At 38.6% G+C, this 23,268-nt stretch overlaps 1 protein-coding gene across 4 annotated transcripts; it reads left to right on the forward strand.

The window, feature by feature from the left end:
• Positions 1-3,322: 3,322 nt before the first annotated feature.
• Positions 3,323-22,456, forward strand: LOC127944618 (ubiquitin-like modifier-activating enzyme 1). Of its 4 annotated transcripts, none has more exons than XM_052540685.1 (26): positions 3,323-3,475; positions 12,800-12,916; positions 13,113-13,171; positions 13,273-13,441; positions 13,631-13,765; positions 13,889-13,995; positions 14,080-14,170; positions 14,330-14,462; positions 15,157-15,254; positions 15,344-15,490; positions 15,687-15,860; positions 15,974-16,081; positions 16,196-16,276; positions 16,735-16,887; positions 16,992-17,157; positions 17,268-17,464; positions 17,566-17,630; positions 17,719-17,914; positions 18,872-18,946; positions 19,038-19,227; positions 19,406-19,494; positions 19,579-19,671; positions 19,760-19,951; positions 20,040-20,141; positions 21,178-21,278; positions 21,397-22,456. In XM_052540685.1, exons 2-26 carry the CDS (start codon positions 12,800-12,802, stop codon positions 21,530-21,532), a joined length of 3,174 nt encoding a protein of 1,057 aa, XP_052396645.1. In that variant the 5' UTR covers positions 3,323-3,475; the 3' UTR covers positions 21,533-22,456. The 4 variants fall into 4 exon arrangements, with proteins under 4 accessions (XP_052396645.1, XP_052396646.1, XP_052396644.1 ...); XM_052540686.1 differs by having other exon boundaries at positions 3,411-3,566; XM_052540684.1 differs by lacking the exon at positions 3,323-3,475 and adding an exon at positions 5,827-6,115.
• Positions 22,457-23,268: the final 812 nt, after the last annotated feature.

Here is a 23,268-nt window from a genome sequence, read left to right on the forward strand (position 1 = left end):
AGTGTTATGTTTTCACTTTTCACGTTTTTTTTTTTCTTTTCAATCAGACTACTAGTTCACTCTCTTCTTAGCACTTTGTCATTTTCCTATCAATTACAGATATGGGCTGCTGCTCATCTTTTCTTCAAGTGAACACAACATTCATCATGCCTCTCTAATGCATTATTAATGTCTGCTACCGATGCATTTAACTACTTTTTAATACATTTTACTCAAGGATATCCTTAGTGCTCCTATCCCATTCCTTCAATCATTGTTTAACAGATTTCCCAATTATTATATCATTTAACTTAGTGTTTAGATAGGCTTCAATAGCGAGTGTGATTTCACCGAGTACAACATGTTCCTGGATCGACATCTTTGTTGATCCTGGAACAACATTCCAATCAAGCAATCAGAACTGAGATATAATTTTTCCATTCAAAATATCTGTTTTAGGCTTAAAATCAGGGTTACGTGCTTCTACACCCTTGTTAATCAGCTATTATTTCCAACTAATTTTAGAAACAAATTATGGGTAGGGTTAGGTTTAGGGGTAGGGATTGGGCCTGGGTTAAATCTATATTTTTGGACAATAATGTTGATCCATGATCCTCTGAAGATGTTGATCCAGGAACAGGTCTCACTTGGCAAAATCACGGCGACAAGGCTTCACTATGCCTGCGTATTGTTTGCACTGTCTATTGTCTGAATTGTCAATATCCTGCAATATGAGCTTCCTCTTAAGTGTTTCAATGGCCAGGAAACCATGTGTAAGTTTTGAACATGACAAAAGAAGCAGTTATACTTCAGAATCACAATGACATGCCATGTGGTGACACACTACAGAATCTTAACCCTTAAATGCATACTTTAGAGACCCGGGACATCATTCTCTACCCTCTCCCTCCTTCATTTTTAAAGCTAGACATCAAAGTATTCCTCGATCTAATCATTATAAACTATATAAAAAGAAACAAAATAGTAAAATATAAAAAAAATGCCTGTTTTCTGGTTAATTTGTTTGAACAAAAAAAAGGGGTATACGGTCGCTAGACCCAAGGTATGTACATGTCCTTCTCAAAAAATTTGCATATTGTGATAAAAGTTCATTATTTTCCATAATGTAATGATAAAAATTAAACTTTCATATAATTTAGATTCATTGCACACCAACTGAAATATTTCAGGTCTTTTATTGTTTTAATACTGATGATTTTGGCATACAGCTCATGAAAACCCAAAATTCCTATCTCAAAAAATTTGCATATCATGAAAAGGTTCTCTAAACGAGCTATTAACCTAATCATCTGAATCAACTAATTAACTCTAAACTGTTGCTCAGTGGTCCAAAGTACTTTTTTTCGGATTAAAGCAAATTTTGCATGTCATTCGGAAATCAAGGAGTCAGAGTCTGGAGGAAGACTGGGGATAAGGAAATGCCAAAATGCCTGAAGTCCAGTGTCAAGTACCCATAGTCAGTGATGGTCTGGGGTGCCATGTCAGCTGCTGGTGTTGGTCCACTGTGTTTTATCAAGGGCAGGGTCAATGCAGCTAGCTATCAGGAGATTTTGGAGCACTTCATGCTTCCATCTGCTGAAAAGCTTTATGGAGATGAAGATTTCGTTTTCAGCACGACCTGGCACCTGCTCACAGTACCAAAATCACTGGTAAATGGTTTACTGACCATGGTATTACTGTGCTCAATTGGCCTGCCAACCCTCCTGACCTGAACCCCATAGAGAATCTGTGGGATATTGTGAAGAGAAAATTGAGAGACACAAGACCCAACACTCTGGATGAGCTTAAGGCCGCTATCGAAGCATCCTGGGCCTCCATAACACCTCAGCAGTGCCACAGGCTGAATGCCTCCGTGCCACGCTGCATTGAAGCAGTTATTTCTGCAAAAGGATTCCCAAACTAGTATTGAGTGCATAACTGAACATAATTATTTGAAGGTTGACTTTTTTTTTTTGTATTAAAAACACTTTTCTTTTATTGGTCAGATGAAATATGCTAATTTTTTTAGATAGGATTTTTGGATTTTCATGAGCTGCATGCCAAAATCATCAGTATTAAAACAATAAAAGACCTGAAATATTTCAGTTTGTGTGCAATGAATCTAAAATATCCGAAAGCTTAATTTTTATCATTACATTATGGAAAATAATGAACTTTTATCACAATATGCTAATTTTTGAGAAGGACCTGTAAATGTGTATTTTTTCCTGCGTGACTCAATTTGTGCAATGCATATTTTTTCCTCAAGGTGGCACTGTTTGATACACAATGATGACGTGAGGTTTCCGCAGGCATAAAACAAATGAATATTGCCAGCAAAAATAGAACTGGTTTGAATGGCTTTACTGCAGAGCAATTAGTGATAAATAAATGTCACTGCCATTTGATGCTAAATGTGGTGATGCCAGTGATCAAAATATTGTTTATGAAGTCATTGAAAACGGTAGATTTGAGAATATGTTTGAGATGGCGAATAAGAGCCAGAAGCTGAATGCACTGTGGAAGTGTGCTTTAACTTTGACAGCGATGGTTAAATTATCTTTTTCGAGCTTCAAAGGAAACGTACGGAACTTCTGTAGGAAACGAAATATGCTTCATTTAATTCTTCTGTAATTGTTTTTAAAATACCAAGATAGATTTTTGCTATTGCAGGAGTTGGAGGTCAATCCTGGGTCGCTAAATATCGTAATATGTAAGCATTTTTGATTGGCGATTAATTATTGGTGAAAATTACACGTGTGTGTGTGTGTGTGTGTGTGTGTGTGTGTGTGTGTGTGTGTGCGTGCATTTTTAATGCATTATTATGCTAGTAGTTTTAATGACCTCATACTTTGTTATTAAATTAAGATTTCCCACTGCAGGAACATTTCAAATGATACAATTATTTTAGACAAACTTTTAAACATTAAACACTCTTTCCCGTTAATATGAATTTTTACCAGAAGTCTTGACCCTTTGTGTGTGTGTGTGTCTATGGGAGATGTAGTTTGTATGCTTTGCTATATATAGGCCTACATATGCATATACAAACACGCAGAACATTTGAACGCATAAAAACTACATCTCCACTATGGCATAGCGCAACCCAAGCTTTGGGCGAGTCTATTTTGTAACTCGGTGGGGGGATAGCCATGGAAAATATATGACTTGGACATATTTATTTTAAAGGTTTCAATTATTACCCAGTTATGTTTATCAAAAAGATTATTCGAAATGTTTAACATTTGACCATGAACACATTTAATGTATGTGATGGTTAAATATAAACACATGTTTGTGTTATTCCCCTGTATCTTGAATAATAGCACAGTCTCAGCTCAAACTCTGCACATGTTGGTTCTACGCTCCTGACCCGAAGAATACTTGCCGAACTGTTAACGGTACAGGGAATAGCCGGTCAGGCAACCGTCCAGCCTTCCTCACACTGGAAAGTCACGGAGCTCCCGTCACTTCCAGGGATAAAGTTACAGAAACGGTTTGTTTTTACCTTTTTTGTTTTGTTTATCTTTTGCCGCGAGGTATTTCTGTATTCAGTACCGTGGAGAGGCCAAGTAATATCGGATGTGGTGAGTTCTGCATACTTATGTGCCTAGCTAATGCTAACTAGCTAACGTGTCCACAAGAACACAGTCACCGGTAGCTAAAGCAAAGTTTTTACCGCTGAAGTTGCCTAGCCAGGCGCAACTATTTGCCTGTGGATTTCAACTGGCCACTTTTTCCACGAACAGCCAGCTAACGGCATGCGCGAGACAATGCGCTCCGGGCGCGCATCACGAGCCGGGGATAAAAGAAACCAGCTCATGCTTGCGGAAAAGTTGACTAGTCCTCCCGTTATATGATTCGGAATATTTTTTCAGAATTCCTTCATGCTCTGCAAGGTTGCGCACAGCTAACAAGCTTCGTTTTTGCAGGCCAACGTTATCGCAAAACGTCCTCGCATCGTCTCCCTGAAAGCTAGCCTGTAAAGATAGCGAGTTAATCTGACTGCCTATATATCTGCACAACTGCTCCGATTATAGTCTTTTAAAAGTATCTCAAGAATCACCCTAGGAAAATAGATCACATACTGAATCAAACTCGTCAGCATGTGGGGTACCCTGTCATTGTTTGCTTCTCTTTTTAGATCACTGACATGTTTATGTAACCCTGTGTATTGTTAGCATCGATTTGCTATAATGTAAACTGCAGCTTCTTTAAACCCAACGATCCCTTCTTTAATAAGCATACAACCGCTATGTGAAGCTCATTTTAAGATGGTGTTTTGCAGCTGGCTCACTCGGACTGTGAGGTTTTGACTGTCAAGTGCAGGTGCGTGAGCGGCAGAAGGATGTGATGCGTTGGGGGTTGTTGAGATTATTTGTACCTGCTGTAAAGGTAACTCACACAGGGGACATTTCCCATTGTATGCACCATAGGCGAGAATAAGCGGCCCACTTGGGCCTTTGTCACAAGTACCACCCCATCCCCCAACGCTTATTCCTTTCATTTACAAGAAAGCCCATGCCTAACCCCTCATTTTAGCAGTCATTGCTTTTGAAAGGCACAGTTTTACATGGGTTGTTGGTTCAGGAGAGGTAAACTACTCTATGCAAAATAAAGAGTGCTATTTTCAATGTTATGGATGCATCATAAGTGTGGATGTTCAGTCTTTCTACCAGCTGTTATTTTATGGTTTTGTTATGACTTTATATTATGCCACAGTTTATACCCATCTTCATGTGTGGAGTATTTTACCCAGATATTTTGTCAGGTATGTGTGCTCTTTAGTAAAATAGTTGTGACCTACTTTACAGAGGCAGCTGTCAGCTAGCAGGTTCTATGGCTTTCTTCATGTTTATGTTAAGTAGGGTGAATAAGTGCTGCAACTGCTTTAGTGTTTGGGCACATGATGTCTATTAAGTTATCAAATAAGCACGTTATTCCTCCATTCAGCCATTTGACAAATATTCTATAGATTTGCATGTTTATTTTATTGCAAAAGGTTTTGCATGGCATAATGTTTACTCTGAGTAGTAATATATATGTACACTTGTACGCATGTACATTTAGTTTTGGATGTTAATTGTAAATAAATCATTATCTTTAAATTGCTGTAGCCTAGAGTGCCATTGAGAGACATTTATGACAGTATCTTACAAAATGGTGTCTTTAAAAAAATAAAATTGAGAATTAAAACGCATAAACTCATATCCCATCCACAGCAAGATTATGATTGTACTGTTTTTACATATCCATAGCGTTTATATGGGCAAGGACGTTGAATATCTCAGAAAACATATATTGTTATTTTCCAATATATTAGGATTCAAATAACACATAGATCTTATTTTTTCCTTAAAATGTTGCTTTAACTTTCATTTTAGTTTGTATCTCATGTAAATTCTCATTTTCTTTAACCTTCACCTTTAATCTTTCAAAAAACTGTTTGCCTGTTTTCTGTGGAACACACAAGATGTTTTTTTGAAGGAATTTGGTAACCAAAAAGTTTTGGATACTATTGACAAAACATTGAATAGACAAAAGATAGTGAGAACGTTTTTTAACATTTTACACACAAAAAAATAGTCATACAGGTTTGGAAGTAAATTATGGAATTTTTCATTTTGGCGAACTATCCTTCTACAGCAGGGGTTCTTTACCCATAACCTCATGACAATAGATAACGTGGTTTAGTTCAATATGCACAACTGAATATCAATTACAGAAGCCTGAAGTCCCGGCATATGCAGAAATGGGAGGGTTTTCCTTAAAGTCATAGGTAGGGCAGCCAATGGGTGCCTGCAGAGGATGGCAGCAGTCTTCGCCAGACCACCTTTTCCTGTTCCTCTTGATCCGAGCAGCTCCGCCTCTGTGCCGTAGCTGCCATTTTGGTTTTGTTTCCGTTCGCTGAAACCAACCCAGAAACGCGACACAGACAGGCAGCAGACTGAACGACACAGTGACTCGGCAGGATAGTGAAGGGGCTTTACTCGCGGCATCTCACCCAGTGCTGTTCGTGCTGTTGCGGTCCGTTTTCTCCTCGCATCTACATCAGCCCGCAATCCGCACCATCCAAGTTAGTTTCACACGAGGAGCGGTTTGCTGACAACTGAGAGTGGACTGGGAAAGATTATTGGTAAGAGGCAAAACATTGCGCTCAGTGCTAGCAACTGTCCGCTCGAATAGCGCTTTATAGCGTGTAATTCCCCGACTTTGCTCGCCCAGGCTCGTATAATTTTGCGCTGGGTGATCAGCATGGATCAGATCGTTGTGTTTGTACAGGCGCCGAGTTCTTTCATTCACTGATTAGCATGCGAACTTGGGACTGTAGTGAGCTAGAGCTAGGCCTCAGGCTCAGTAAACTGCCTGCACCAACTATTACAAAGCATGTAGCAGGCTAGCAAGCTAGGTGTCTAAGAATCCCCTCGTGTTCCCTGCTAAATGATCATTGGGTTAAATTGGGCAAATATGATTAGCGGCAGGCGACTTGCTTCTCATGTCTAGTTTAACATTTGATGTCTTGACATAATGCGGATGATTTTTGTGTGTGTGTCTTTTCGAAACGGAAGTGTGTGAATATTTGAAATTAACAAAGCAGGTGTTACCGTTTATGTAAACGAGATAATCGAGCTTGTGTGTACTTTTTTGATTGTGTCACCAGCAGATTTATTCATGTTTATATTTCGCTTCGGTCAAATCAGGGTGGGCAGGCGCCTCAGTCGGCTCATATCGTAATCTTTGTGTGTCAGTACATTAAGTTCATTTCACCATCTGTACACGAATGGAATTTTTGTGGGCATTATTCTGGTTATATATATATATATATATATATATATATATATATATATATATATAAATATATTAAAAAAATAACAATTTGGTAATACAGTCTCATGTTGTTTTAAACCTGTATGACTGACTGACTTTCTTCCGTGGAGCAAAAAAGTTGTTGTCGGGCAGACATTCATTTATGGAAAAAACGAGAGTGAATGAGTCTGTTATTTTCTGCCTGACGACTTGTTTTGTGTAGCACCGGAGTCACCATACAGGTTTAGAACAACACGAGAGGTAATGCAGACAGTTCTCGAAGAACTATCGATCAAATGACGAGAGTTCTGTTCAGAACGGCACGGTTTCATGCAGAATTTCCGCTCGTGAGTTTGTATTCGTTCTAGAATCTACGCTTTCTTTCGAGGTCCGTTGAACACCGCAGCTTAAAGAGTGTTGTAAAGTTTCGTTTCGGTAAATCAAGTCTTCTTCCTCCTGTGTCTTACACCATATTTTATTGAATGTCATAAATGTTGAATTCCGCGTCATACTTGGTCACTCAGCGCCTTATTAGTTAGATATCCTAACATAATACTTGGAATATGACTGTTTGGGCAACCAAGTTTTTATTTTGCACCCTCTGCACGGAACAGGTCTTGGAATGCGACATTCATTGCAGTTTCGTTTTAATGAATCAGCGTTTTTAAGGCAGAATGGGTGAGCCAGTAAATGTACGTAGCCCTTCACCATAAACACAACGCTTCTCTCCGCGAGCTATTTATAGCTAAAGCGCTTCATCTTGCGGCAGAAATCTCCCTCTCCTTGTGCTGTTGAAATAGAAACCTTATTGTATTTATTCCACGTTGTGAGAATGTAGTTTGGTGCTTTTCCGTTCATTAGATTTTTTTCTTAGGACAAACTCATAAAATGCAATTATTTGCGAAATATGAGTAATCTAATAATAACTAGCCTTGGTTTTATAGAGTAGAATTTCTTTGTGTCCTTTAGAATGTGGCTGTCTTTACTGCATTGCTCTAAAGGAACTGTCCAGTGCTGAAATAACCATTTATGGCTCATTTTCCCAGAGCGGTATAGGTCAGTACAGTACGGTATGGTACGATTCGGGACAGTACACCCGGACCTGTCTTGCTTTTCCACCATCAGCAGTACCATTACTTGATCGGTTTGGTGTATGCTGGAAATTAGCAACATTGTATGCGTGTGAAAATATAAAATTATAAAATACATAGTTATATTTTTTGTTTGCGCACTCTGATGTAAACTAGCCCAACACACATGAGCAGCATGGCAGAATCGGGTGAAGGAGATGCTTCAATCCCCTTTTGTTGTCATTCCCTTGTAGCACACGCTAGTGACAATTGTCAACCAATCAACCTTCTGCAGTGAATCTAGCTCCACCCTTTAGTTACCGGACTACTATGCTAGGTACCCAAATGGAAGGATCCCAAAAAAGTTGTATGGTTAACTATTTTGGTATGGGTAGGCCAACATGACCAAAATCTTAAATCGCGATATGACAAATTTTATCACGATGTAAATCATGATGTAATTATTTTTTTTTTCATTTTAAAAAGGTTTTTATGATATTGAAATCTTTCATACTATAGAATTTTCATAAAGCGGGCAGTTAATTCACTATGCAGCTTTCTCTCGTGGTGGTTTTATGCAGTTGAGGCACTGCTCATGTTGGGGAGACTGTGATTGCACGCGGAACATAAATACAAACCAAAAAACCTCTGAAATTCAATTTGAAAGGTTCTGAGAATGGTCAACATCTGTATTTTATTGTTTTGGAATTGTTTTGTTATTTTTCATTGATATTAAGCAGATGTCATTTTTTGTTCAGATCGAAATGTTATGACATTGTCACAATTGTAAACTTAAACTGTGAACCTTTAAAGCAGGAGTGCCCAACCCTGCTCCTGGCGATCGACTGTCCTGAAAAGTTTGGCTCCAACCCTAATCAAACACACCTGCCTTAAATTTTTAAGTGAGTCTGAAGACCTCAATTAGTTGCTTCAGGTGTGTTTGATCAGGATTGGAGCTAAACTTTGCAGGACAGTCGATCGCCAGGAGCAGGGTTGAGCACCCCTGCTTTAAAGCAGGGTCTAAAAATATATATGGTATTTTTATAAAATACTTTTAACTGAAGAATCCTGCAATTTCATTGAGTTTTTCCCTCTTTTCTCAAATCGCATAAAAAGTCGTTGAATGTTACAGGGACTGATTATTGCAAATGCAGATCCCAGTGTATTGTGGTTAAACAACTTTTATTTATTTATTCTTTTGCTAGGGTTTGCATATGGTGGTGTGTTCTTAATGACATTTTTCCAAAAAATACTATATCCTTTTCCCAAGACAAGAAATATCCCAATATATCACCTTGCTTACAGTATTGCAATATGTCGTATCACAATCCCTGTACCGTGAAACATATCGCATTGCCAAATTCTTGTCAATGCACGGCCCTAGTAAGTGATGAAATAAGGATAAGAAACTAATTGCAAACAATAGGACAAAAAATCTACAATAAATAAGAAGCTCTACATACATTGTGTAAATTAGTCTTACTGTGTGTTAGGGCTGTTTCATAGTCAACGCGAGAAACGCGAGCAAGCAAGCAACGCGAGCGACGCGCTCCCTTTCATAGTCTAAACAGTGAACGCAAGCGTCACGGGTAATCCGTGTATGCAATACACCGCTCACCCAACAGGGGGTAGTAGAATCGGGTGAAATTAGTAGAGTCGGGTCGCGTGATATTCAGATCACAATGGCAACTGAAGAGGAGTGTATTCTGTTGCTGATGAACTATCGTATAAATGTGGATGAATACGTATAAGTTCGCATAATTTTTCCTCTTCGCCCGCCATTGTATTCAAACCTTCTTCTTCTGCAAACACAATATACTTGAATTAATGTACAATACTTGCGATGTCGCCACCACCGACAACGCATAGTATCGAGTGAATCGGCGCGTCGCATATCAAAAACTAGGACGACACATTTGGCTACACACCGACGCATAATGGCGGCCGAATCGTAATGATGCGTAGCCTCGGGGACGCGTATGCATACAGATGCGTTGACTATGAAATAGCCCTTACATATATATATTAGGAGTGTGATTTACTGAAAAAAAATCAAACCGTTCGGTTCTCCACACACAGTTTGCGAGTTTGCGGTTCAACTTAAACCTACAAAGCATCAGTAATATGGTTTGCTATAAATAACAATGAAAAACAAACAGGGCTCAGCTAATATGTGTTTTGTTGATGGATGCACACTCTGGCTTCCCAGACATTACAACAATAGTGCTGAGAAAAGAAAAAAAAAAACTTGAACAAACCATTCACTTTTGTTCAGTGCGAATGTCATATGCTGGAATATTAGCAGTCATTTATTCTTTAATTTATACTGTCAATAATGCAATGCTGTCTTACATTTCATTTAGGGCTGGGATAAACGATTATTTTTTAAACAATTAATCTAGCGTTTTTTTTTTTTTTTTCGATGCATCTAACGATTTTTACATGTTGATTTACATATCTGAATGAAAAAAAACACGAATTCCTTAACATTGCAATATGTTTATTGCTCTTAAAATTACAAAATAAAACATCATACAAGTGCAAAGTAATGCTTTTATTAGTCAGAGGTAGCATTCAATAAAACCTTGAAGCCTTGAAAACACAAAGGCCTAGGTTACTGAAAAAAGTTAATCTTGTAATTCTTTCAGATGAAAATAACCACTTGATGTCTAGCATTCAATAAAAAAACGTCACCCAGGCTTTCCAGACTTTCCACTGTTCGATCGCGCCTTTTAGCTCACGCCCACGCCTCTTTCTTTCTCTCTCTCTCTCTCTCTCTCTCTCTCACACAAACACACACATTTTATTAGTAATTAATTACCACAGAAAACATACACTGTGACCTAAAACCTTAGGTTTCGATAACGTATTATAGCCTACTCCAACATCGAGGGCAAAGTGGGGAGTTGAAGAAAAACGTACAGTGCTCTGTCATCTGCAGCTGCTCCCGGGTGGCGCCTCTTCAGGTGCTGGTGCATTGCTGTGGTGCTGGAATGGAAGGCCATCTCCATTTTGCAAAGACAACATATCACGGAATTGTTTCCTTTTAAATTAAAGAATTCCCATACTTTAGAGGAACGAGTGCGTGTCATCTTGTACGTCTGAAAGTCTGAGGAGCGAGTCGAGTTGCTTCTACTCTCCGACGCCAACATTTTTGTTTTGGGTCTGACGAATCAACGTGCATATTTTGCGTCAACATATTTTTTGTGTTGTCCCAGCCCTAATTTCATTACTTTATTCAATTTCTGTACCTAAAAACTTGTTAGACCTAACTAAAAAAAAAACTCAAAATCACTGTTTATCTTATTTGTATCTTTACTCTATTGTATTTATTTGTGCTATTGCTTGTAGTTAGGTAGATCACTCTTATTTTCTTTTGTTTTTATTTGACCGTATAGTTTTTCCATAAAAATAACACATACTGAACTGTCCCGAAACCATGACTCTGTGCTACAAACATAAGTTGAACCATTCCACCTAGTGCTGCAACGACTCGTCGACGTCATCGATTACGTCGACTACAAAAATGCGTCACACTGTTTGTTTACATCTCGCGTAATGGCATACTGGGAATGGAGAAAGTTGCATTCGATCACAAAAACAGAGACCACTGTTATCAAAAGTATGGGAATACTTTAAACAGAGGACAAATAAAATGGCCCTTTGTTCCCTTCACAAAACCGATATGGTGAACCACGGCACCACAACTGTGCTGCACGAGCACCTCAGAGGAAAACTTCTTGGAGCTCTCCGGTGTTACGGTTTAACTGGTTACCTGGTTACGGTGTGATCCGGTTACCGCTTGCGGCATTCTGGAAAGTTGAGATGTTTTTAACTCGAAGCGGTGCGGACGCGCCTGGAAAAAACGAGCGCGTCGCGACCGCGTCGCTTCCATTATGAGCGCGCTTATCACGCGCCTACATTGGAAGTAATGAACTTGAGCGCGCAAAAGACGTGAAATGCGAACGGCCCCTTAAAAGACAGTGAGCCGTGAGACAACAGTCACAAACCACCGAGCTACCCAGAATCAGCTCCAGATCTCTGGGAACCATGCTAAACCATAGCAGAACCCTGACTACATTTTATGGTTTGTGATGCTAAAGAACATTTCATGATGTCTCAGACAACTGTAAATTTATGGCTACTGTGGTTTAATTATAAACGCTATCATAAACTCATATTTACCATAGTAAAATAACTTTCTTTGCCTCTTTATTATTTTATACTGTTAAAAGTTCAACCACATTGTTTGAAAATAAATAAAGGTTGAAATATTATATTAGAAGTTGTACTTATATTTTTTTTTGTAAAGTTATACAAAGGATTCATTAGCTAATTAAAAAAAGAAAATTAGATTATTTATTGTAATACAAATAAGCGTTAGATTAGTCGACTAATCGAAAAAATAATCGTTAGATTAGTCGACTAATCGAAAAAATAATCGTTAGATTAGTCGACAGAAAAAATAATCGTTAGTTGCAGCTCTAATTCCACCCCATTCTAAATGCATGTTACGGTTTCTTTTTAAAAAAAATTTTTTGTTGCACAGGTTTTCGTTTGTCTGTTCTTTAAAAAAAAAATTAAAATAATAATGAATAAAAGTACAGTTAGTAGAGTTATTTCTGTCTATGTTTGCACATTAAATAATGTCTTCAAACCATCTGGATGCTGGTTGTTATTGTTTATTTGAACCACTGCTTTCCATTTGTTTGTGGGGAATAATGTGAGCTTTTGCCAACTCCTAGAGCAGATAGCCTGAAAATGCTTTTAAACCTGCACCTAAGATGTTAACAAGTGTTTCATTTTCGAAGTGACCTGATCTTTTTTTTTTTCTCTATAGATTTCATTTGATCTGCAGTGTTTGCATGAAAATATTTAGGTGCTCCAGATTCATAATATTCACTCAAAAATACAGAGGTTGAGCTTGCTTGCTTCTCTTCTAGATGTCCAGCTCGCCGCTGTCCAAGAAGCGTCGCGTGTCAGGATCAGAGACGAAGACGGGATCCCATTGCTCCTCCTCTAACTCTGTCAGAACCGAACTGTCTCACACACCAGCTAACGTAGGTTCAGGTCAAGCTTTTTAAAACTAACTTTTGCATATAACCGGGACATCTAGACAGTCTAAACTGGTATGTGTAGGCAAATTTTTTCTTAATATCTTCATTCTTTACTGTGCATGGTTGTTGAAAGGCAACCAGTTTCATAAGTTATGTCTGTCTATTTATAGTCTGTTAACGGTGGTTTTGGTCTCTGCAGGGCATGGCTAAGAATGGAAATGATGCTGAGATCGATGAGGGCTTGTACTCCAGACAGCTGTGAGTTTGACCTTCATTTCATTTTGATGTTTTCTTAATGTTCTTTTTGAGCAAATGAGAGCTCACGTGAGTAGTTGTTAAATTTAGTATGTGTCTCTCAGGTACGTACTGGGCCATGATGCTATGAAACGCATGCAGATCTCCAGTGTTCTGATCTCAGGGCTGCGAGGTTTGGGTGTAGAGATTGCCAAGAATGTCATTTTGGGTGGCGTCAAGAGTGTCACCCTGCACGACCAGGGTGTGGCTGAGTGGAAGGACCTTTCGTCACAGGTCAGTGGTTGGTCATGATTCATAACTATAAGTGTGTTTATGTAAAATACAGTCGTTACTGCTAGTAATTCTAAGGGGCTATAAAAAAAAAAAAAAAGAGTATAGCCAAAATCCACATTTGATGGCTCTAACAACAATTAAATTAAGTTGTAGTAGTAATATAAAAGAAGTGTTTGTTACATGTCTTAGTTTTACCTGCGTGAGGAGGATCTTGGGAAGAACCGTGCAGAGGTCAGTCAGCTTCGACTGGCAGAACTCAACAGCTATGTGCCTGTTACCTCCTTCACTGGCGCCCTCACCAATGAATACCTGACCAAATTTCAGGTACTGTTGTTATGGCTCAACACATGGACTAAATCCTACTTTTCCCACATGCATACAAAACTTTGCATTAGTTTAAGTTTAATGCATTTAAAAGAGTAGGCTAACAGGTGTTTGTGTGACCAGGTTGTTGTGCTTACCAACTCCAGCCTCGATGAGCAGAAACGCATCGGTGACTTCTGCCATAGTAATGGCATTAAGTTTATCGTAGCAGACACGCGTGGGTTGTTTGGGTAAAATACCTTTCTTGTTTTGTGTTGAGTTAAGGTTTTGGGGTATTATTTTGTCTATATCATGTATGTTCTGTATTTCAATAGGCAACTGTTCTGTGATTTTGGGGAGGAAATGACTGTGTTTGACATCAATGGAGAGCAGCCACTGAGCGCCATGATCTCAATGATCACAAAGGTAAAAATTGTTAACTGGACTTGGCTAAATTATACTGTGTGACGGTAACTTTTCAACCTTGATTATTGTTGAGTCAGAGCGAATGAAGTGCCAAATTGACTTTTGTTAACTTCTGGCTGTCTGAAACTTTTGCTCTTTTCGTGTTGTGTGTGTGAGCAGGACAGTGCTGGTGTGGTTACATGTCTGGATGAAGCACGGCATGGATTTGAGAGTGGAGATTTCGTCACTTTCACAGAAGTGCAGGGCATGACAGAGCTCAATGGCTGTGATCCAATCGAGATCAAGACACTGGGTGAGTTACAATAGGTTTCCTCATTTAAACTTCTTAGCCTAGAGACCTCCAAAGTAAAACGCACTAGATCAACTTTTTGACTACAATAAGTAAACATAATAAAAATTATTACATTTCAGAATTCCAGGAGTTCTAACAGTGAATTATTTACATAGCCTTCCAGTTGTTTGTGATTTACTCTGTGGAATAAGGATTGGAAAAGATTTTTACTACAATAAAATATTTTTTTGTGTTCGGCATAACAGCATAAGTACTACATACATAAACATTCTTGCTCAGACTGTTTTCATTGGACACTTCTTTGTCTCTCATCTTCCTTACTGTGTTGTTCAGGCCATTCGCATTTGTCTACATATTGGCAAATTTACAAACATTTCAGATGTCTGGAACTTTTAGACTATTTATGGTTGTTTATGACTGTTTGATAGGTTTTACTGCTGTTTGTGTCGACCTACTTTTTAAAATGTTACTGGATCCGCATAAGGCAACAGATGTCAATCACTTTAGCTATTGATCACTTTAGTCGTCTACCCCTGTCCTACAGGAACAGAAATGTGGAAATAAGTTCCTGGTCTCAGAGGGCAAAGCACTGTACTTGTGTTACTGTTACTGTAGAAGATGTAATGTTAACTGTACACCATTTGAAGGTCAGTCTTGTAGGCTGTCTTATGACTGTGGTGTCCTCTGCCTTCAGGTCCTTACACCTTCAGCATCTGTGACACCAGCTCATTCTCGGACTATGTGAGAGGTGGTATTGTCTCACAAGTGAAGATGCCCAAAAAAGTTGCCTTTGTAAGTTGACGCCCATGCTGAGGCTAACATTAAAGAACTATGTAAAGTGAAATAGGGGATAACATATGCACACTTCTTTCTTCAACCAGAAATCCCTGTCCTCTTCCATGGCCGAACCAGAGTTCGTGTTGACAGATTTTGCCAAATTTGATCGTCCAGGCCAACTGCACATGGGCTTTCAGGCACTGCATGCATTTGAGAAGAAGCACAGTCGTCTACCGAAGCCCTGGAGTCAGGTGAACACGTCTGCTAGTTGTTAGATTTCTGCATAAGGTCCAATCCACTTTCAAGTTTATTCTTGCCAAGAACTGCTTGGAATTTAATGCATCAACCACTACGCAGTGTTCTGTTTAATGGCATGTGAATGCTGATCTGTGGACATCAGTCTCAGTGACTCAGCTCATCTCTTTCACTCTCTCCGTACTGCTGCAGTCTGATGCGGATGAGCTTGTGGCTCTGGCTGAGGAGGTGAATGCACAGTCCGGATCTGCTAAGCAAGAGCAACTGGACCAGGCAGTCATCAAAAAACTGTCCTGCGTGGCTGCCGGAGACCTGGCACCCATCAATGCCTTTATTGGTGGGCTTGCTGCCCAGGAGGTTATGAAGGTAATACAGTCTCCCATCATTGTCTTTGAGCTTGGGATCAATGTGATGTAGCAGGAACACATTGTGTTAGACTCCTCTGTCATGGTCTGTTATTTATTGCCTTTTTTTTTCAGGCTTGCACAGGGAAGTTTATGCCCATCATGCAGTGGCTGTATTTTGATGCTTTGGAGTGCTTATCTGAGGCTGAGGATGCCATTCTGACAGAGGAAGAGTGTGCACCTGTGAGTGCTTCTTGTACAATTGTCTTGCGAGATCTTTTCATGTTTTTTGGAATTTGTTTAATGCTAGATTGTTGTTTGATTGCAAGGAATAATTTATTCATCTGTTTTCTGTAGAGGAACTGCCGGTATGATAGCCAGATTGCTGTTTTTGGGTCCAAGATGCAGGAGCTGTTAGCCAAACAGCGATATTTTCTGGTGAGGAGCTGAAACTGGCCATTTATCAAAATGGGAGATGATTACACCAAGCCAATTATGCAGTTGCACAATGCTTGCTGCTTTCCCCTCTAAATTATATTGAGCCAGTCAAACAAAACTTCTTAATCACATTTATCACAAGTCAAGTTTATGCTGCAAGAATTAACTGCTCCAAACTAAATAGTTTTGCCTTTAGTCAAGTGTTATTGTAAACTAAAACTATTAAGAGCATTTTTAATTGCAACAGAATATAAATATTTGATTAAAACTTAAATGAAAGTGAAAAATATTGCATTTGCATCGAACTAATAAGTGAAAGTTGAAGTACTAAAATTACTCATTTAAAAAAAATGCTATTTGTAAAAATAAAACATCAATAATTGTTAAAGTTAAAATTATTTAAAGCTACTTTATAATTCTAAAAACTTTCATTTTAGTGACTTGTTTCCTGTGTTCAGGTTGGTGCTGGAGCCATTGGTTGTGAGCTGCTGAAAAACTTTGCTATGATGGGCTTGGCCAGCGGTGAAGGAGAGGTCATAGTTACTGACATGGACACTATAGAGAAGTCCAATCTCAATCGACAGTTCCTCTTCAGGCCATGGGACGTTACGGTGAGAGTCACTTACACAGATTGAAAAAGGAATTTTGTGGAGAGAATCGAATTGTAAAGTCTTCCTTGAACGGTTGCTGATCCTTTTGTTCCTCCTCTGAGCAGAAGATGAAGAGCGAGACCGCCGCTGCAGCCGTGAAGCAGATGAACCCCTCAATCCGCATCACAGGTCATCAGAACCGTGTAGGGCCTGAGACTGAGAAGGTCTATGATGATGACTTCTTTGAAAGCCTCGATGGAGTGACAAATGCTCTTGACAATGTAGATGCCCGTAAGTAAGAGTTTTAGAAAGCAAAGTGGCTGGTGATGTAGGTTACTTCAGAATGTAACTTTTAAATAGCTGCTTATGTGAAATCGACTCTGTATGCATGCCTTTTCCAGGTATGTATATGGACCGGAGGTGTGTGTACTACTGTAAGCCATTACTGGAATCTGGTACTCTAGGCACCAAAGGGAACGTGCAGGTGGTCATTCCCTTCCTCACAGAGTCGTACAGCTCCAGCCAGGATCCTCCAGAGAAGTCCATTCCTATCTGCACGCTCAAAAACTTCCCTAATGCAATCGAACACACCCTTCAGGTAATCTTTTTCAACCTTTTTTTTTGGGATGAACTTTTGGCGTCTTGAGCCTTGATTACCTTTAATTGACCAAAACTGTCTGTTCCCGCCTGCTTTCTTAGTGGGCTCGTGACGAGTTTGAAGGACTTTTCAAACAGCCTGCTGAAAACGCCTTGCAGTATATGACGTAAATATTGTCACCCCAAACAACCCGTGAATTGCTACGCATGATGCTGTCAGCTATTTAAATATGTAATGTTCTCTTTCCTCCCCAGAGACCCAAAGTTTATGGAGCGCACACTGAAGCTCCCTGGAGCGCAGCCGTTGGACGTGGTGGAGGCAGTATATAAGAGCCTGGTGACGGATTTCCCACGCAGCTGGAAGGACTGTGTAGTCTGGGCCCGCAACCACTGGCAGTGTCAATATAACAACAACATCCGTCAGCTACTGCACAATTTCCCCCCAGACCAGGTGAGGCCTGTCTGTTCTCATTTGATCAGCTATCATTGGGCTCTTCATAAACATTTGTCTGACTGGAAAATTGTTAATTTTTGATATCACAATTGACAAAGTGTTAACACAATTGACTGGCCAGTGTGTAAACAAAGGCCAGTCAGAGGCGTTTAAGAATCCACACTTATCTCCAATGAACAGTGCTCTAAATATTAGTGGGAAATGCTGACATTGAAATTTTTTTTTTTTTTTTTTTTTTTTTTTAAATGTCATACTTTTGACAGATATGTCTGTGATTGGCTATAGTGATCAACACTTCACGCTCTTCACAGAGCGCTTACTCGTATACACATGGGAGCCCCGTCTATCAGTGGTTCCCTAATATATCTGCTCATAGACTGACCAAGAACAAAATGTTTGAGAATGCACACAACTGCTCAATGCTAGCTGGAAATGCTTGTATCGTCACATTTTGTAATTTCAGTCCTGACATGGGTACTTTTGACAACACTACTTCAATGTGTTATGTATGATTTTTTTATTTTTATTCAGTATTGAGGCATACAGTCAAAATCGTCAAGGTTATACAACTGGCCTGAGATCAAAATTTTAATCAGAGCCTTCAAGTATTGTGCCCCACATCTAAAAGTGAAACAGATTTTGAAAAATGAAAAATTTAGAGATGGACTTTTTTTCTGTCCATTGAATGGAGGCAGATCTGAATGCAAGCTTGCAGCCTCTTTGTAAGATCGGGACAGGATTTAAGGGCAGACTAGAGAAAGTCTGACTTCACTTGAGTATTGAGTTATGAAATTGGTTAAAATTAACAAGGGGGGAAAAAACGTGCATGGATAAAAATCTATAAAATGCATTTAGAAAAAACGATGTATTTGAATTTCCATTTCATGCACACTTTAATGAACATTTAGTTTAATATCTTCTGGGTTTTTTATTTATTTATTTATTTTTATCTAGCTTACAAGTTCTGGGGCGCCATTCTGGTCAGGTCCAAAAAGATGTCCTCATCCATTGGAATTCAGCACTAACAATGTAAGTATTCACTGTGAAAAGACTCAAATAAAAGATTTAGAAATGTCATGTCATAAACAATGATTGGTTTTGATATCATTGTGATTGGTAGAATCTTCACATGGACTACATTATGGCAGCAGCTAACTTGTTTGCCCAGTCATACGGCCTGCCGGGCTCCACTGATCGTTCTGCTCTGGCTAAGCTGCTGCAGGATATTAAAGTGCCTGAGTTCATACCCAAATCAGGAATCAAGATCCATGTGTCTGATCAGGAGCTGCAGAATGCCAGTGCATCAGTCGGTATGCATCAGTAGTGGAGAACATTTTGGTGGATGTGGATTTGAAACTGTTGCTGAGCTCATCCTTTTTGTTTGTAGAGTTTATAAAGTGATTCTGCAACAAATTGAACCTGATGCTAAAGGAAATGATAGTTTCCACTGTCCCAACATTGCTCATTTTATTATTGGTCTGTTTTTAGATGACTCTAGGCTTGAAGAACTGAAGACACTGTTGCCTTCTACACAAGCAGCTTCTCAGTTTAAGCTCTGTCCCATTGAGTTCGAAAAGGTACCGCTTATGACACAACCCCAGTTTTCCAGCTTTTAGAATTATTGAACTTCAGTTCAGTGCTAATTAAATTCTCTTCCTCAGGACGATGAAACAAACTTTCATATGGATTTCATTGTAGCAGCTTCTAATCTAAGAGCAGAGAACTACGACATTCCTCCTGCAGATAGACACAAGGTGAGGGGGCCAATCAAATGGTTTCTCAACTGTCTTAGGAGACAAATCCCACCATCGCTGATCCTCACCTTTCTTTTTCTTCTTTCAGAGCAAACTCATTGCTGGTAAAATCATTCCAGCAATTGCCACGACGACAGCTGCCGTGGTGGGTCTGGTGTGTCTGGAGCTGCTGAAGATCGTTCAGGGGCACAAGAAGCTCGAGTCTTACAAGAACGGCTTCATGAACCTTGCTCTGCCTTTCTTCGCCTTCTCTGAGCCCATAGGTGCTCCCAAACACAAGGTAACCAACAGCGTTCTCCATTACAGCAGCAGAGTTGGCATCCCTTTGAATGAACGAGCTACTTTGACACACCTGCTTTCTGTAATAGTATTATGAGATTGATTGGACGCTTTGGGACCGTTTTGAGGTGAAGGGCATTCAGCCCAATGGTGAAGAGATGACACTCCGACAGTTCTTGGACTATTTCAAGGTAATTCTTCTTTCTCATTGTTGATGTGTTTGAAGAAACTAGGGCTGGACATTGAAGATTATTTTAGTACTCGGCAGATAAATGAAACGACTACTACAATTACCCTTAACCCAAATTGTTATTCTGGACTATATGTTTTTAAGTATATATGTATTTCAAATTTGAAATTTAAAAAGGTGAACTTTTAATAACACTTTCTGACTGGTTTGGTTGCATAAATTAAGATTTAAGAAATGAAGAAAAAGTGACCTTTTTCTTTTCTCTTCTTCATATGGTTAAGTTTATAATTATCAATTATTCATGTTACTTTTGAAAATGTGTAATACTCATGCGTACAGCTGCATGATAAAAATGACACTTTGGAAAAGATTGATCAACAATATTTTACTAATCAGTCTTTTTATTTATTTTTTTTGCAATACTCAGAGCTTCATATCAAACTGCCGAAATAATTTTTTTTTTATTATTTGAAGTTATGACAAGTATATTTCTATTGTGTAGTAAAATGTACTTCTTAGAGTCGTCATGCTATAATGATATAATGTATTGTGAAATATCATAGTCAAGATGTTTTTAATCCATGTTGTGATTTATACATTATAAAAGGTAAATTTGGCAGCACTTTAACAAAAATAAATGCAGTTTTTAGTTGTAAATTATTTTCATTTGTATTTTAAAACATTGTTCAAATTGTTAATGTCACATTTAATTTTCATTAGACAATTTTTTTATGCTTTTGTAATATAAAACAAAATTTATAAAAAAAACAATGTGGGTAAAAAATAACATTCATTTCATCATCTTATTCTGTGGAATTTACTTGTAAACAAATTATATTAAATAACAAACATGGAATGCATTTCCTTCACCTTTAACTTCATGAATTGAATATAAATATTAATATTGAATATCATGGCAGGGGTGTGGGTAAGAAGGTTATTTGCTATATTGCCATGCCCTATTTGTGTGCATCCCTAGTAGAAGCAGGCACATTTGTGCTGGTGTACTCATGGTTCACACTCTGTTGTCCCCTCAGAATGAACACAAACTGGAGATCACTATGCTCTCTCAGGGAGTTTCAATGCTCTACTCTTTCTTCATGCCTGCGGCCAAGCTTAAAGAACGACTGGACCTGCCGTGAGTTGGCTCTTCCTATCTTAGAGACCTACTCAATTCTAATCATGTTGGTAGAACTGAGGCATGTGAGATGGAATAAAATAAAATAAAATGTTTGTCTCTGTTTTTGTTTTCATAGGATGACTGAGATCGTGACTAAGGTGTCTAAGAAGAAACTGGGGAAGCATGTTAAAGCACTAGTTTTTGAGCTCTGCTGCAATGATGAGACAGAAGAGGATGTAGAGGTCCCCTATGTCAGATACACCATCCGCTGAGAGGGTTGTTGGGGCAGGGAAGGGGACTGGTCCGAGGGGCGGCCCACTGGGGATGGGGAGCATCAGTATGCTTGGAGAGCCCAAAGAGAAACCAATCAGTTTTTGTTTATTTTTTAAATCAGTAACTGAAATATATAAGTATTATATCTCAAACATCCCTCTTTCCCAACTGGTTGAGCACTTTAGGGTATGAATCAATCAGGCTGGTTATGTTTAGGACTATGGGGAACATGTGAATCTTTGGCTGTAACTTATTTGAACCGGTTGTTGTAACGCACAGCTTCAGTGTATGAATTTATCTGTACACCACTCGTCACTCCCTTCCTCTCAATCATATTTTTCACACCAGTCTTTGTTCCTCTCCTCATGATCTTTTTATTGGCATCATCATCTTGCTTTGTATTCCGGAGTAAAAATATTGACTGATGCCAAAAAATAGAGTACAAGGGGGAAAAAAAATCACTTAGTTGCTTAATTAGTTTTTTTTTTTTTTCAGTTCACTTCCTTGGCTTGATGTCACCTTTTAAATGTAATCTGAAGCACTCTTTTGGCCAAGGTCTCAGAGCGAGTTGGTCCACTTACTGACCTCCTGCTGTCCCATAGGCCCAGTGGGAACATCCCTTTGCCTCTCTGGCTTTTGTCTGGGTTGGGTTCAGGAACTTGCACATAACCATTTTTTTTTTTTTTTTTTTTTTTGGCGGCAGACTTCTGGTGTACAACTTGTAGAACATTAACTCTGTATTCTTTCTACTTTGTTAAACTCCGAAAAATATTACAGTACAAAAAAAAATGATTTTACTCCGTAATGGGAGCACTTAGTGTGTTAGTGAATAAAGTTGAAAACATTTTCTTGCTTTGTCTTTTCTTTGCTACTGTTGTTTTTAAAATGTATCTATAACGTTAATAAAAACAATCTGCAATTAATCAAGCCGGGTATCAGTAATATTTCAGTGTTTCAGGTAAACTGCACAGTACACTTTTCAACCTTGGGTATTTTCACTTTTAAAAGAAAGAAAAGTCATTTAAATATCATTTTAAATCTATTTGCAGATTAAAGATAAATGTTATTTTCAAAATCTTTAATGCATCAATAATAAATAATAAAAAATAAAAAAAAATCTGGGTAAATATTTTGAGGATCAAGGCTTTGAATCAACCTGTTTAGAAAATTGCTTTTACATCATTATGTGAGACTAAATTTAACCAGGCCAATTTATGCCATTAACCTTTTTGAGTTAAATTCTTAAGCTCTTACTGGCCTTCAAATTATAGCACATTGTCCCATTAGTTTTTCTGTTTAAATTGTACCTTGCACAACCACTGATTTATCTCATCCCTGCTGAAAGCGTGATACTGCCACTATGTGCTTCACTTTGGCAACTGTTTGTAGTGTGGTCATAATTTTACAAGTTTGCGCTCATCACATTATAGAATCATTCTGCAGGTTAAGTGCTTGTGGGTGCACTTCATGTGGTTGTTTTTGGTCCCAAACTGATAAACCCTCATTGAGGCGTTTACATTTTGGCATCCTTACCAATCAGGTTTTGTTTTTGATGAATTAAGGTTTTACATTTTATTTAGATTAGGTTTTTTTTTTTTTACTTAGTTTTAGGCCGTAATTGTATGTTTTGTCATGTATCTTTGTCTCACACTCCTGTCACACACTGAGCTAGTCATGATTTCATCAGCTGAGCAGTAGACACCACCGTATCATTTTCAGAAATGGGTCAGGGTTT

The sequence above is a fragment of the Carassius gibelio genome, chromosome A23, assembly GCF_023724105.1.
Source record: "Carassius gibelio isolate Cgi1373 ecotype wild population from Czech Republic chromosome A23, carGib1.2-hapl.c, whole genome shotgun sequence".
NCBI classification, from domain to species: Eukaryota; Metazoa; Chordata; class Actinopteri; order Cypriniformes; family Cyprinidae; genus Carassius; species Carassius gibelio.

What these genes read in the sequence shown, in the direction of transcription:
- LOC127944618 (XM_052540685.1), top strand. Translation starts at nt 12,800, where the DNA reads ATGTCCAGCTCGCCGCTGTCCAAGAAGCGTCGCGTGTCAGGATCAGAG. An exon ending in GGCTTGTACTCCAGACAGCT is followed by an intron (nt 13,172 to 13,272) that starts GTGAGTTTGACC and finishes TGTGTCTCTCAG; the next exon opens with GTACGTACTGGGCCATGATG. An exon ending in CAATCGAACACACCCTTCAG is followed by an intron (nt 17,465 to 17,565) that starts GTAATCTTTTTC and finishes CTGCTTTCTTAG; the next exon opens with TGGGCTCGTGACGAGTTTGA.